General features: G+C 47.4%; 1 protein-coding gene across 1 annotated transcript in view; it reads right to left on the bottom strand.

The window, feature by feature from the left end:
- LOC128692938 (uncharacterized) overlaps positions 1-8,462 on the bottom strand; it is a 114,326-nt gene extending 105,864 nt beyond the window's left edge. The window contains exon 1 of the mRNA XM_070091991.1: positions 8,315-8,462. Within this exon, the coding sequence (XP_069948092.1) occupies positions 8,315-8,316 (2 nt within the window). The 5' untranslated portion in view covers positions 8,317-8,462. The remainder of the gene's footprint in view (positions 1-8,314) is intronic.
- Between the last annotated feature and the right edge of the window lie 8,201 nt (positions 8,463-16,663).

A 16,663-nucleotide genomic window follows, 5' to 3' on the forward strand; every position in this document is an offset into this window, starting at 1 on the left:
TTATGTTATGTACCTTAGATATACCTTTGAAGGGTTTCCAGAGTTTTCCCACTCAACCGGCCCTTGTCTGACCACCCAGGCTGTTGCTGACGGCGGCCCGCTGGCCACTGATGCATTTAGATAGTTGAGAAATGTACTTTTGGGACCTGTCCTCCCGTTCCTCGCATCGAACTTGATTACAATCCATTGCCCATGCGGTGTATGGCCCTTACGGGCTTAACGCTCAACCCCCCCCCTTCCCCATCCTGACCACGATAGTTTCAGCGGACGGGCAAGCGACATCGGATAGCGTTATCTGTCTTGGGATTACAAGACGGAGGCTCGAGCCTGCACTCTCCGTGCGTTGAATGACCCACGCGCTTTAGCGAGTCATGAATATTTACTCAGCTGCAGTGACTGCAGCAGTGATGGTACAGACAGCAGTGAAGGCACCAGCAGCAGTGAAGTCACAATCAACAGTGAAGACACCAGGAGCAGTGAAGACACCATCAACAGTGAAGACACCAGCAGCAGTGAAGTCACAATCAACAGTGAAGAAACCAGCAACAGTGAAGACACCATCAACAGTGAAGACACCAGCAACAGTGAAGATACCAGGAGCAGTGAAGACACCATCAACAGTGAAGACACCAGCAACAGTGAAGACACCAGCAACAGTGAAGGTACCAGCAGCAGTGAAGATACCAGGAGCAGTGAAGACACTATCAACAGTGAAGACACCAGCAACAGTGAAAACACCAGCAACAGTGAAGACACCAGGAGCAGTGAAGACATCATCAACAGTGAAGACACCATCAACAGTGAAGACACCAACAACAGTGAAGACACCAGCAACAGTGAAGACACCAGGAGCAGTGAAGACACCATCAACAGTGAAGACACCAGCAACAGTGAAGTCACCATCAACAGTAAAGACACCAGCAACAGCGAAGGCACCATCAACAGTGACGACACCATCAACAGTGAAGACATCAGCAGCAGTGAACACACCATCAACAGTGAAGGCACCAGCAACAGTGAAGGCACCAGCAACAGTGAAGGCACCAGCAACAGTGAAGGTACCAGCAGCAGTGAAGACACCAGCAACAGTGAAGGCACTAGCAACAGTGATGACACCAGCAACATTGAAGGTATCAGCAGCAGTGAAGGTACCAGCAGCAGTGAAGGCACCAACAACAGTGAAGACACCAGCAACAGTGAAGGTACCAGCAGCAGTGAAGACACCAGCAACAGTGAAGACACCAGCAACAGTGAAGGTACCAGCAGCAGTGAAGACACCAGCAACAGTGAAGGCACCAGCAACAGTGAATACACCAGCAACAGTGAAGGTACCAGCAGCAGTGAAGACACCAGCAGCAGTGAAAACACCAGCAACAGTGAAGGTACCAGCAGCAGTGAAGACACCAGCAACAGTGAAGACACCATCAACAGTGAAGACACCAGCAGCAGTGAAGACACCAGCAACAGTGAAGGTACCAGCAGCAGTGAAGACACCATCAACAGTGAAGACACCAGCAGCAGTGAAGACACCATCAACAGTGAAGGCACCATCAACAGTGAAGACACCATCAACAGTGAAGGCACCAGCAACAGTGAAGACACCAGCAACAGTGAAAACACCAGCAACAGTGAAGACACCAGGAGCAGTGAAGACATCATCAACAGTGAAGACACCATCAACAGTGAAGACACCAACAACAGTGAAGACACCAGCAACAGTGAAGACACAAGGAGCAGTGAAGACACCATCAACAGTGAAGGCACCAGCAACAGTGAAGACACCAGCAACAGGGAAGGCACCAACAACAGTTAAGACACCAGCAACAGTGAAGGTACCAGCAGCAGTGAAGGTACCAGCAACAGTTAAGACACCAGCAACAGTGAAGGTACCAGCAGCAGTGAAGGCACAAGCCTTGCCAGACACTGCCGTCCACAAAGGGTTAAGATAAGGATAAGTCAAGTAATATACTTCGCCCACCTGGACAAAGTGTGGGTGATGAAGATAGTGGGTCGGGGGGAGACAGTAAGCAGCCGCATGCTTGGGGAGAGTTGGGGGGGGGGAGCTACATGTAGCCGCAGCTGCACCACTGGGGGAGTGGGGAGGGGAGATGCTGGCAGCCGCAGCCACACCTTGAGCCTTGCTCGTGTGCGGCTGCGGCTTGAGTCTTTACCTCGGAGTCAAAAGTTTGCCGCCTGACAAATCTCCGCGTGCCACAGGTGTTCAACACGCATCAGCCAGCTGCGCCTTTCTCTCCCTTTTCACCCCTCAAGTACAGTATCTTCACGGCTTCTCCGTATCATTACACTTTTATGATACTTCGGTGTTCCTGTGCCTCGTCTGTTCTGCGATTTGTGCGCAGAAAACAAATGCGTCCACAGGCACCTCTGCCTTATTCTACCTGCGGGAAATATTTGATGGGAACCTGTGTTTCGGTGGTATGCAATATTGATAAATTAGACACCTCTGCAACATCTGGGTATCGTTATTCTGTAGACGTTTCACCAACCTGTGGATTTATCAGTACAATACAGAAATAATAATGTTGGTAGAATTACCGACAGTATGTTAGGTAAAAGTCCACAAGTACAGTTAATGTGACATTTTATTGTGGCAACGTTTCGCTCTCCAGCAGCTTTGTCAAGTCGTTACGGCTTTGGAGAGCGTAATGTTGCCTCAGTAAAATGTCACATTAGTTGCATTCGTGTCCCTTTACCCAATAGCACAGAAGACTGCAGAGGCAGATGACGTAATCAGTCCCTCAGTCTGGACATTAAAATGGTATAAAATACCGACAGGTTGTTAGGTAAGACACATATGCAACAGTTAGGTACCTTTATTATGAAACGTTTCACCTACACAGTAGGCTTCTTCAGTCAAGTACAGAAAAGTTGATAGAAGCAGAAGATACTTGAAGACGATGTAATCAGTCCATCACCCTTAAAGTTTTGAGGTGGTCAGTCCCTCAGTCTGGAGAAGAGCATTGTTCCATAGTGTGAAACAATATGGAGAAGAAGTGACAGGATGGAGCTTTTATATAGCGCCAAGAGGTGAGACGTAGGCCACTAGGAGAGGTAAGAACTCAGATGTTGAAAGGTCAGGTCCCTCTCAAATCCAGCCCCTCTCACTAGTGGAAGTTGTCGAAGTTGATTGCAGGTCTGTACCAAGATACCCTTGTGTTGCAGTGTCTGACAGATTGAACATTAAAATGGTATAAAATACCGACAGGTTGTTAGGTAAGACACATATGCAACAGTTAGGTATCTTTATTATGAAACGTTTCGCCTACACAGTAGGCTTCTTCAGTCAAGTACAGAAAAGTTGATAGAAGCAGAAGATACTTGAAGACGATGTAATCAGTCCATCACCCTTAAAGTTTTGAGGTGGTCAGTCCCTCAGTCTGGAGAAGAGCATTGTTCCATAGTGTGAAACAATATGGAGAAGAAGTGACAGGATGGAGCTTTTATATAGCGCCAAGAGGTGAGACGTAGGCCACTAGGAGAGGTAAGAACTCAGATGTTGAAAGGTCAGGTCCCTCTCAAATCCAGCCCCTCTCACTAGTGGAAGTTGTCGAAGTTGATTGCAGGTCTGTACCAAGATACCCTTGTGTTGCAGTGTCTGACAGATTGAACATTAAAATGGTATAAAATACCGACAGGTTGTTAGGTAAGATACATATGCAACAGTTAGGTATCTTTATTATGAAACGTTTCGCCTACACAGTAGGCTTCTTCAGTCAAGTACAGAAAAGTTGATAGAAGCAGAAGATACTTGAAGACGATGTAATCAGTCCATCACCCTTAAAGTTTTGAGGTGGTCAGTCCCTCAGTCTGGAGAAGAGCATTGTTCCATAGTGTGAAACAATATGGAGAAGAAGTGACAGGATGGAGCTTTTATATAGCGCCAAGAGGTGAGACGTAGGCCACTAGGAGAGGTAAGAACTCAGATGTTGAAAGGTCAGGTCCCTCTCAAATCCAGCCCCTCTCACTAGTGGAAGTTGTCGAAGTTGATTGCAGGTCTGTACCAAGATACCCTTGTGTTGCAGTGTCTGACAGATTGAACATTAAAATGGTATAAAATACCGACAGGTTGTTAGGTAAGACACATATGCAACAGTTAGGTATCTTTATTATGAAACGTTTCGCCTACACAGTAGGCTTCTTCAGTCAAGTACAGAAAAGTTGATAGAAGCAGAAGATACTTGAAGACGATGTAATCAGTCCATCACCCTTGACTGAAGAAGCCTACTGTGTAGGCGAAACGTTTCATAATAAAGATACCTAACTGTTGCATATGTGTCTTACCTAACAACCTGTCGGTATTTTATACCATTTTAATGTTCAATCTGTCAGACACTGCAACACAAGGGTATCTTGGTACAGACCTGCAATCAACTTCGACAACTTCCACTAGTGAGAGGGGCTGGATTTGAGAGGGACCTGACCTTTCAACATCTGAGTTCTTACCTCTCCTAGTGGCCTACGTCTCACCTCTTGGCGCTATATAAAAGCTCCATCCTGTCACTTCTTCTCCATATTGTTTCACACTATGGAACAATGCTCTTCTCCAGACTGAGGGACTGACCACCTCAAAACTTTAAGGGTGATGGACTGATTACATCGTCTTCAAGTATCTTCTGCTTCTATCAACTTTTCTGTACTTGACTGAAGAAGCCTACTGTGTAGGCGAAACGTTTCATAATAAAGATACCTAACTGTTGCATATGTGTCTTACCTAACAACCTGTCGGTATTTTATACCATTTTAATGTTCAATCTGTCAGACACTGCAACACAAGGGTATCTTGGTACAGACCTGCAATCAACTTCGACAACTTCCACTAGTGAGAGGGGCTGGATTTGAGAGGGACCTGACCTTTCAACATCTGAGTTCTTACCTCTCCTAGTGGCCTACGTCTCACCTCTTGGCGCTATATAAAAGCTCCATCCTGTCACTTCTTCTCCATATTGTTTCACACTATGGAACAATGCTCTTCTCCAGACTGAGGGACTGACCACCTCAAAACTTTAAGGGTGATGGACTGATTACATCGTCTTCAAGTATCTTCTGCTTCTATCAACTTTTCTGTACTTGACTGAAGAAGCCTACTGTGTAGGCGAAACGTTTCATAATAAAGATACCTAACTGTTGCATATGTGTCTTACCTAACACCCTCAGTCTGGAATCGATGTGTTCAGTACATCACTCATTGTGGTTTAGAAAGATACCTAAGCAAACACTATGACATGTTTATTAGAAAACGTTTCGGTCCTGGGACCTTGATCACTTCTAACATACAGAGGTTGAAAGACAATGTATATAGGTGGAGAGTGAGGTATTAATGACGCATAGTGACCTGAAGAATACCATGTTGGGATGAGGACGGGTAGACGATGAGATCATGTGACTCCTGTGTTGTTGGGTTGGTGGTGCTTAGCCTGCTTGAGTATTATGTATGCTAATGTTTTAGAAATTTTGTGGTTTCCAGCGTTACATTCTATTGTGTCGGTGATGGCGATTAGCGAGGCTTCTAGACACCGTTGGCGTCTGAGGTTTGGTTCAGTGAGAACGAGCTGTATTCTTTTCAAGATTGATGGATTGACCACATCGACTCAAGGCTGAGGGACTGATTACCTCAAACTCCTCCTGTTCTTCCCCGTTCTCCTTTGTATGGACTTATGAAGCCACTGTGTGGCGAAACGTTTTCTCAATAAAGATATGTGTCTAGTCTATCAACTTGTCGGTTCTCTGAACCATTTATCTACGCCCCTTGGAGTCTCTGTGGAGGACACAGGCGTACTTAAATCGTCTCTGTTACAGGCACTTCGATGCTTGTTCTGGCGGACCGCAAGGTCTCTGCTTGTTTCGCCTACATATATCTTGGGACAGAATCCGCCCAGTACTCTCCCCCATCCTGTTCCTCATCCTCATATCAGACATAGACAGAGATGTAATCCACAGCACCGTATCATCATTTGTAGATGATACTAGGATCTGCATGAGGCTGTCATCTGTTGAGGACACAGTTAACCTCTAAGAAGATATAAACCAAGTTTTCCAGTGGGCAACGGAAAACAATATGATGTTCAATGAGGACACATTCCAACTACTCCGTTATGGAAAACTGGAGGAGATAATAACTAGAACAGAGTATACTACAAACTGGCCATACAATAGAGCGGAAAAATAATGTAAGGGACCTGGGAGTAGTAATGTCTGAGGATCTCACTTTCAAAAATCGCAACAGTGCCACGATCACAAGTGCAGAGAAAATGATAGGATGGATAATAAGAACGTTCAAAACGAGAGATGCCAAGCCAATGATGATCCTTTTCAAATCACTTGTTCTCTCTAGGCTGGAATACAGCTGTACATTAACATCTTCTTTCAAAGCAGGTGAAATTGCAGATCTAGAGAGTGTACAGAGAACCTTTACTGCACGTATAAGCTCTATCAAGCACCTAAACTACTGGGAACGCTTGGAAACACTTGACTTGTACTCGTTGGAACGCAGGAGAGAGAGATATATCATAATCTACACTTGGAAAATCCTAGAAGGAATGGTCCCGAGTCTGCACACAGAAATCACTCCCTACGAAAGTAAAAGACTGGGCAGGCGATGCAAAATACCCCCAATTAAAAGTAGGGGCGCCATTGGTACACTGAGAGAAAACACCATAAGTGTCCGGGGCCTAAGACTGTTCAACAGCCTCCCACCAAGCATTAGGGGAATTACCAATAGGCCCCTGGCTGCCTTCAAGAGGGAGCTGGACAGATACCTGAAGTCAGTGCCGGATCAGCCGGGCTGTGGCTCGTACGTTGGACTACGTGCGGCCAGCAGTAACAGCCTGGTTGATCAGGCCCTGATCCACCGGGAGGCCTGGTCGTGGACCGGGCCGCGGGGGCGTTGATCCCCGGAATAGCCTCCAAGTAGATGGAACAGCCCTCGAATCAGTTCAAAGTGCTCCAATGTTACAACGAATACTCGCCGGGCACTTGCTAAGAGTAACATCAACGTTTCCACCATAAGCACATCATCTATCAAAGACCTCACTACGAAACGCAGCCCCACAACTCTAACTTCCACAGTAGGCGTCTACACTATCCCCTATGGATTCTGTCCCGGGGAGAGATCTTGCGGTCCGCCTGAACGAGCATCGAAGTGCCTGTAACAGACGATTTAAGGTTCGCCTGTGTCCTCCACAGAGACTCCACGGGGCATTTGATGAACTGGGATGAGGCACAACTCGTTCTCACCGAACTAGACCTCAGACGCCGACGGTATCTAGAAGCCTCGCTAATCGCCATCACCGACACAATAGAATGTAACGCTGGAAACCACAAAATTTCTAAAACATTAGCATACATGATACTCAAGCAAGCTAAGCACCACCAACCCAACAACACAGGAGTCACATGATCTCATCGTCTACCCGTCCTCATCCCAACATGGCATTCTTCAGGTCACCATGCGTCATTAATACCTCACTCTCCGCCTATATATATATTGTCTCTCAACCTCTGTATGTAAGAAGTGATCAAGGTCTCAGGACCGAAACGTTTTCTAATAAATACGTCATAGTGTTTGCTTACGTGTCTTTCTAAACCAACTTGTCGGTATTTGTTACCAAGGTTTATACCATTAATCTTTGTATAGGACTGATGATGCCACTGTATGGCGAAACGTTTCCGCAATAAAGATTCCCAAATATTGGACAGGTGTCTCATTCGTCAGCTTGTCAGTTTTCTAAACCGTTTATCACACAGGTAGAAGTGTACTTGTACAGAGGCGCACACACACATGTCTGGGCCGGTTATGTCTTGTTCTGGTATTTCTCTTTCCTCTCGCCGCGTAAGTCTTGTTTACCTTGTTCTCTTCTGTGCTAGTAATTTGTGGTTCTTGTCTTTCCATCCTCAGATTCTGACGCACGGTTCTGAGGTGGTTCAGTCCTGGTCCTGGTTCATGTGAGACGGTGGTGTCCAGGTCCTGGTTCACACTGAGACGGTGGTGTTCAGGTCCTGGTTCATGTTAATTGGTGGTGTCCAGGTCCTGGTTCATGTGAAATGGTGGTGTCCAGGTCCTGGTTTATGTCAGACGCTTGCGTTTAGGTCTTGGTTAATACTGTAAGACGCTTGTGTGTAAGTCCTGGTTCGCGATCAATTTTGGACCCAGTCATGATTATATGCTGTAAGTATTTACCTTACAAATATTAGCCTCCCTTTCTAATTATTTATGATAAAACTTCTAAGTTGCCAGTACTTTTCCTGTGAAGAGAGGACACTGTAGAGGGAACACACTGCACTAGGGAATACTCACATAACTGTGGTGGCCACACCTAACTTGGTGGGACGCAGTGGAACACGGGATGCAAGCGGGTTGTCGGGGCGGTCGGGTTGGAAGGATGAGCTTAGTAGTCCACTCAGCACAGAGTCGTGAGCACAACTGAGGGAGCAGCCGGGGGCTGGAGTCAGGGGAGGTTCAGGGGCCGGCCAGGGAAGGCTCGGGGCCGGCCAGGGAAGGCTCGGGAGGAGGCGGGGCAGCCTCTACGGTTGCCGGCGGTTCCCTGACAAGAATGGTGGTACACAAGCCTCCTGGTCTCCTCACCTTGCACACCTTCGCTCTCACGCTCGTCACACTCCTCCCGGAGCTCAGACAAACTTCCGGAAATATCCCTTTCACTTAGCCGGCAGTGGTGATTAGCTTGCGTCTCTACAACGGTTTCTAAATGCTTAGTGATCATCAACAGCTCCAGCCATGCAAACATGTGCTTAATTACCAGTAACATCACCTGTCTCTTTCAAAAAATAATTTGTGCGTGCTTGTTATTGGAGGAACTTGTGTGAGAAGCTGGATAATTGTTGACAATGGTTCAGTATTTGTTTGAATATAATAATGGTATGTAATACCGACAAGCAGATAAGTATGGGACATGTGCAACAGTTAGGTCAGTTTATTCCGAAACGCTTCGACTACATAGTAGGCCTCTTCAGTCGAAATTCAGAGGAGGCAGTAGACACAGTGGAGGTTTAGAGACCATGTAATCAGTCCATCACCCTCGAAGACGTAGTTTTGAGATGGTCAGTCTCTCAGCCTGGAGAGTCTGGAGCAGTGTGAAGCTGAAGCAACAGTAATGGAGACTTATATACTGTCAGAAGGTGAGGCGCAGAAAATCTTGAAGGTGAAACGCAGAAAATCTTGAAGGTGAAACGCTTCGGAATATACCTAACTGTGGCATACGTGTCGTACTTAACCACTTGTCGGTATTATATACCTTTGACACTGTTAGACACTGCAACACAGCGGTATCTTGGTATAGAGGACATCTTCCACAACTTTATTAACCGACCACTAGTTACGGATGAGAAAGGTCGGATTTGAGAGGAACCTGTCTTACTGGGTAGGTTCCTCTTGCTTCACTGCCTCTCAATTATTATATTTCTACTTCTGCTGGTGGACCCCATCTCTTCTGTCGTCCTCAACACCATCTGCGCCTCACCTCTAACAGTATATATCAGCTTCACATTGTTCCAGACTGTGAAGCTGAACTCTTCTCCAGGCTGAGGGACTGACCACTTCAAAACCACGTCTTCAAGGGTGATGGGCAGATTACATCGCCTTTATAACTCTACTGTTTTGCTGCGTTCTTTGTATTCGACTGAAGAAGTCCACTGTGTACGTGAAACATAATCTGAAAACATCATCTACCAGGTATTACAATAACAGTTTGCGGTTTATATCTTAAGAGCATTGATGGACTGATTACCACAAACTCCTTCGGATCTTCACCATTCTTCTTTGTACTGGACTGATGAAGCCACTGTGTGGCGAAATATTTCCACAATGAAGATACTCAAGTGTTGCACATGTGCCTAATTTATCAAGATGAGTACTGCAGCAGGCCTACTCACCCACAATTCACGAAATCGTAATAACAGGATTGTCCATGCTAGGCTGGTACAACACACCTACTCGTGTACTTGTGGAACAAGTACACTAGTGGAACAAACTCGGGAGATTGTTTCACTCGTCCACAACTCTGTTACCAACCCAATGCTTTTATATACCTGCGAGTTTGTCTTGCTAGACATTTTCAGCACGTTTATATCCCCTTTATTTATTCTTGTCTTCCATTTGTACACGTCAGTCATATCCTTAATTCTACGGCTTTCCAAAGAGCGTACATTCACTGTCCTCGGTCTATGCTTGTAAAAATTTCTGATACGTAGGTTCAGCTTCATCATCCTTCTCTGTCTGTTTTTAACGCACTTGTTTCCATTTTGGAAACTAGAACCGTGCAACATGATCTTACCTGTTCAACTGACCCACATAGAGCAAAGGAAACCGGAAGATATGTATATATATATATATACCCATGACTCGGAGCACTAGGCTTGTTTTTAGTTATTTCCTCAAATCCTGCCACATACAGTGAACAGCGAAAGAGATTTGAAATGCATAAACAATTCGCACTCCAGCAGCAACACTATATTCACCAAAAATAAGCCAGAGGTAGCTCAGTTGATGCACTCCACACTGTACCAGGTTCCAGACACAACTCTTCATTTGAGCAAGCCTTGCGTATAACCCGAAACCTGGGTACGTGTTGATCAAGACCAGTCAGTGTTGCTCTTGGCTGACTAGAGGCCAACCAGTTCGCATCTCCGCTCAAACCATTACTCATATTCGTTTTTTCTCGCTTGTAAGATTATATCTCAAAACGTCATTAAATTATTAATTTGTATCACAGTTGTGTGGTGAGGATTGAGCTCTGCATGAAAGTTGGGGTGAGGGAAGGGGGTTGTAAACCGTGAAGATGGAGGGGGGTGAGGGATTGGGGGGTTCCCCACGAGGGTGAGGGGGGTAAGGAAAGGAGGGGCGGGTTGCCCCGTATGCGGTAGAAGGGCGCGGCTACATCTGGTGTGCTGCTGCACGTCTCAGAGCAGCCCAGCAGGCAGACAGCAGGCAGCGGTTGCCTGCTCGGTGATGATCACCAATGAGCGGGTGACTCCCAGTTCTGTGGGTGCCTCTGCCAATTACTTCATCACTTAGTGCTCATTAGCTGCACTTGAGAACTAACTCCACCAAGACAACACTTACTACCCTGGAGCCACACAGTTGAAGATCACCTCCACCAAGACAACACTTACTACCCTGGTGCTACACAGCTGAAGATCACCTCCACCAAGACAACACTTACTACCCTGAAGTTACAAACTTGAAGATCACCTCCACCAAGACAACACTTACTACCCTAGAGTTACACACTTGAAGATCACCTCCACCAAGACAACACTTACTACCCTGGAGTTACAGACTTGAAGATCACCTCCACCAAGACAGCACTTACTACCCTGGAGTTACACACTTGAAGATCACCTCCACCAAGACAGCACTTACTACCCTGGAGTTACAGACTTGAAGATCACCTCCACCAAGACAACACTTACTACCCTGGAGTTACAGACTTGAAGATCACCTCCACCAAGACAACACTTACTACCCTGGAGTTACAGACTTGAAGATCACCTCCACCAAGACAACACTTACTACCCTGGAGTTACAGACTTGAAGATCACCTCCACCAAGACAACACTTACTACCCTGGAGTTACACACTTGAAGATCACCTCCACCAAGACAACACTTACTACTCAGTGTTATTATCTTTATTTTAAAATAACTAAGGAGTAAGGATTGTATTGGTATCGCAAATAATGTGTTATATATTGAAGGTGTAATATCACGGACCCCGTGAGTCGTATTGTTTGACTAGACTGAGTCGTCCTTTGTTAGATCTGTATGGTATAATAAATATACGAGTTGTCTGTATGTTTTGTACTCACTGCTTAAATAGGAATAATATGGTGTTAATGGTAGTATTCTCTCACACAGGATAGGTTTCGTTTTTCGATAAATTCGCCGCTCAGGGCCGAAAAAAAATAAATCTGCGAAGCACTGACGCCACACTCTGACTCATGCAGACCAAGTTATTGTTTATCCAGATTGCCTGTGTGTGTGTGTGTGTGTGTGTGTGTGTGTGTGTGTGTGTGTAATATTTCCTGTGTGGGATCCCCCTCACAGCCACTCTCACCACACACAAATACGCTCTTGGGGGATCTCTGGTACAAGTCTTGCTTCGCCTCGTGATTAGCATTAATTGGCAGTTATTTACGACAGATTGCATGACGTGCCGGTTCCCCTGCCCTTTCTTCCCAGCTGAGGAAGACAGAAATGAGGGAAGCAGCTAGGAGTGCAGCACCCAGGCGGGGAGCCAACACTACCCGTCTGGTTCCACCTGCTTCCCCTTCTCTTCCTCCTCCTCTTTAACTAATCCTCCGCCTTTTTCTTTCCCATTTCCTTCTTCCCTCCTTCCCTCCCACCCCGAAGGGACACACAGGATAACTTACACAGGACTCAAGGAAGTTCACAGTACTGTGGCTGACTGGTATATATGTAATGCGTTTGGAGTAGTTACTGAATATATATGCTTAAAAACTCCCCAACGAGCGAAACTATTTACGAACAGCAGGTTCGAACCCTGCTGTGGACTGAGAGATGATGGATGTGCTCAGTACGCTAGTGTAGGTTTTATTACTAAAAATCTGACATATTGTCATCTGTTGTTAAAACAGAAAAGCTTGTGTACTTCGTAAAGAACAGTAATTATTACCGGTGGTCATTAAAATGTAGTACATGCTATAGTATGTATATCTGAATGAAAGGTAGTGAAGTTAGTGACCTGGTAGAAATGTTCAAATCACATCTATGAACAAAAATCACAATGCATACTTGTTAATATATATTCTACGTCTTTCTTAAGAGTGTGAGTCGGTGGCCATTTCCACGCCCTTTTCCTTCTGAAAACCATGTTTTATTTCTAGAGAATTGATTTCATATTTTCCAGTCAGTTTTCTCACTGTTTCCTGATGGACGAATTGTTTATGAAGACTGAACCCCAATAATGACTAATGTGTCTGATAAAGACCCATTGTGACCTCTCGAATCCTTTTTTTCGTTTTGCGCTGCCGCTCACAGGATGAGCTGAGGGAGCACAGTAAACTAGCCACTCAGATGACACAACTAACCTCCTATTCCCCCGGCTAAGACCGTCCCTTACGGATTTATTGCTCCTCCATGGCTACAATAATAATACATAATTTGGCTAAATAAAATAAATCCCCCCCACCTTACTTCCTGCCTCTTCAGCTTGGGAACATAACACTTAATTTTATTAAATAAAGATCTTTATATACTTAATTTGATTAAGTTCTTACACATAATTTTATTAAATAAAGAACGTCTTAAACAATTTTAGTTAATAAAGAAGATCTTACACATTATTTTATTTAATAAATGAAATTTTACCTCTGTTCTTAAACTCGGGAACATAATAATTGTAATCAATAAAGGAGATCTTACATTTACAACTCTTTCTTTAATCTGGGAGCCTGACGAAAGAAACGACTCGCACCCAAACATTCCCACTCGCCTATCTGCCAAATCTATTCTGAAAGGCACTTAGAGTATATAATACAACGACGGGGTTACTTGGCAGCATGTTGCACGCATCAGCAACCCGGTGCCAAAGACGGGACGTCTACATCGTTTCTAAATCTAAAATGGAGCGGTTTGTAACACTCGTTGCAAGTTACATCCCGGTGTGACATCCGGGGAGATTGCAAGTGTCGGTGAGGGAGGGCAGTGCCGCTGCTCCAGCCTCTGTCATCATCATGCAAGTTTTTATTAATTTTGGCTTCTATGCTGCTGAATGACTTGTGTGATGTTGATAGAATGTTTAGCTTCAGTGTGTCTTGATGTTACTGTTGATAGAACGTTTTCTCCGGTGTCTTCACGCTGCTGAATGACTTGTAATGTTGATAGAACATTTTCTTCAGTGTCTTCACGCTGCTGACTTCTGTGATGTTTACAGAGAAAGAAAATCTACGGAACGGGTGGGGTTCGAACCCCTGATGAGTAAATTCTGGAACTCCGGGCCAGTGATCTTTGGTAGAATTACCGACAATATGTTAGGTAAAAACGACACACGTATTATTATTATTATTATTATTATTGGTAAGACACATAGGCAACATGTAGGCATCTTGATTCCGAAACGTGTCGCCTACACAGTACTCTTTTTCAGTCGAGTGCAGAAAGTAGGCAGGAGCAGTAGAGATGTGAAGACGATGTAATCAGTCCATCACCCTTGATGATATAGATTTGAGATTGTCAGTCCCTCAGTCTGGAGAAGAGTTCTGTTACAGAGTCTGAAACAGTGTGAAGAACCACACAGTTGCTGGTTCTTCACTTGTTCTTGGGTAACACTGAAAATGAGTTGGGTAGATGTTTTGGGCTTGAGGTGGACCTGCCTAGTATGGAAAAATAAACACAAAAACAGTATGTGATCCTTTATTGACAACGTTTCGCCCACAGAGTGGGCTTTATCAAGTATCCCCCTCCCTCAGGCATCACCTTCCGACCCCCCTACCACCACCCCTAGGCTTTACTTCCCCTTCCCCTACCACCATCCCCAGGTTTCACCTCTCCTCCCCTACCATCTTCCCCAGGCTTCACCACCCTTACCACCATCCCCAGGTTTCACCTCTCCTCCCCTACCATCTTCCCCAGGCTTCACCACCCTTACCACCATCCCCAGGTTTCACCTCTCCTCCCCTACCATCTTCCCCAGGCTTCACCACCCTTACCACCATCCCCAGGTTTCACCTCTCCTCCCCTACCATCTTCCCCAGGCTTCACCACCCTTACCACCATCCCCAGGTTTCACCTCTCCTCCCCTACCACCTTCCCTAGGCTTCACCACCCTTACCATCATCCCCAGGTTTCACCTCCCCTCCCCTACCACCTTCCCCAGGCTTCACCTCCCTTCCCCTACCGCCTTCCCCAGGCTTCACCTCCCCTACCACCTTCCCCAGACTTCACCTCCCCTCCCCTACCACCATCCCCAGGCTTCATCTCCCTTCCCCTACCACCTTCCCCAGGCTTCACCTCCCCTACCACCATCCCCAGGCTTCATCTCCCTTCCCCAGGCTTCACCTCCCCTACCACCTTCCCCAGGCTTCACCTCCCTTCCCCTACCACCTTCCCCAGGCTACACCTCCCCTACCACCTTCTCCAGGCTACACCTCCCCTACCACCTTCCCCAGGCTTCACCTCCCCTACCACCCCCGGGCTACACCTCCTCTACCACCTTCCCCAGGCTTCACCTCCCTTCCCCTACCACCTTCCCCAGGCTACACCTCCCCTACCACCTTCTCCAGGCTACACCTCCCCTACCACCTTCCCCAGGCTTCACCTCCCCTACCACCTTCCCCGGGCTACACCTCCTCTACCACCTTCCCCAGGCTTCACCTCCCTTCCCCTACCACCTTCCCCAGGCTTCACCTCCTCTACCACCTTCCCCAGGCTTCACCTCCTCTACCACCTTCCCAGGCTTCACCTCCTCTACCACCTTCCCCAGGCTTCACCTCCTCTACCACCTTCCCCAGGCTTCACCTCTACCACCTTCCCCAGGCTTCACCTCCTCTACCACCTTCCCCAGGCTTCACCTCCTCTACCACCTTCCCCAGGCTTCACCTCCTCTACCACCTTCCCCAGGCTTCACCTCCCCTACCACCATCCCCAGGCTTCACCTCCCCTCCCCTACCACCTTCCCCAGGCTACACCTCCCCAACCACCTTCTCCTGGCTACATCTCCCCTACCACCTTCCCCAGGCTTCACCTCCCCTACCACCTTCCCCGGGCTACACCTCTACCACCTTCCCCAGGCTTCACCTCCCTTACCCTACCACCTTCCCCAGGCTTCACCTCCTCTACCACCTTCCCCAGGCTTCACCTCGTCTACCACCTTCCCCAGGCTTCACCTCCCCTACCACCTTCCCCAGGCTTCACCTCCTCTACCACCTTCCCCAGACTTCACCTCCCTTCCCCTACCACCTTCCCCAGGCTTCACCTCCTCTACCACCTTCCCCAGGCTTCACCTCCTCTACCACCTTCCCCAGGCTTCACCTCCTCTACCACCTTCCCCAGGCTTCACCTCCCCTACCACCTTCCCCAGTCTTCACCTCCCCTACCACCTTCCCCAGGCTTCACCTCCTCTACCACCATCCCCAGGCTTCACCTCCCCTACCACCTTCCCCAGGCGTCACCTCCTCTACCACCTTCCCCAGGCTTCACCTCCCTTCCCCTACCACCTTCCCCGGGCTACACCTCCTCTACCACCTTCCCCAGGCTTCACCTCCCCTACCACCTTCCCCAGACTTCACCTCCTCTACCACCTTCCCCAGACTTCACCTCCTCTACCACCTTCCCCAGGCTTCACCTCCTCTACCACCATCCCCAGGCTTCACCTCCCCTACCACCTTCCCCAGGCTTCACCTCCTCTACCACCTTCCCCAGGCTTCACCTCCTCTACCACCTTCCCCAGGCTTCACCTCCTCTACCACCTTCCCCAGGCTTCACCTCCACTACCACCTTCCCCAGGCTTCACCTCCCCTACCACCTTCCCCAGGCTTCACCTCCTCTACCACCATCCCCAGGCTTCACCTCCCCTACCACCTTCCCCAGGCTTCACCTCCTCTACCACCTTCCCCAGGCTTCACCTCCCTTCCCCTACCACCTTCCCCAGGCTTCACCTCCTCTACCACCT

Source organism: Cherax quadricarinatus, chromosome 38, assembly GCF_038502225.1.
Source record: "Cherax quadricarinatus isolate ZL_2023a chromosome 38, ASM3850222v1, whole genome shotgun sequence".
NCBI classification, from domain to species: Eukaryota; Metazoa; Arthropoda; class Malacostraca; order Decapoda; family Parastacidae; genus Cherax; species Cherax quadricarinatus.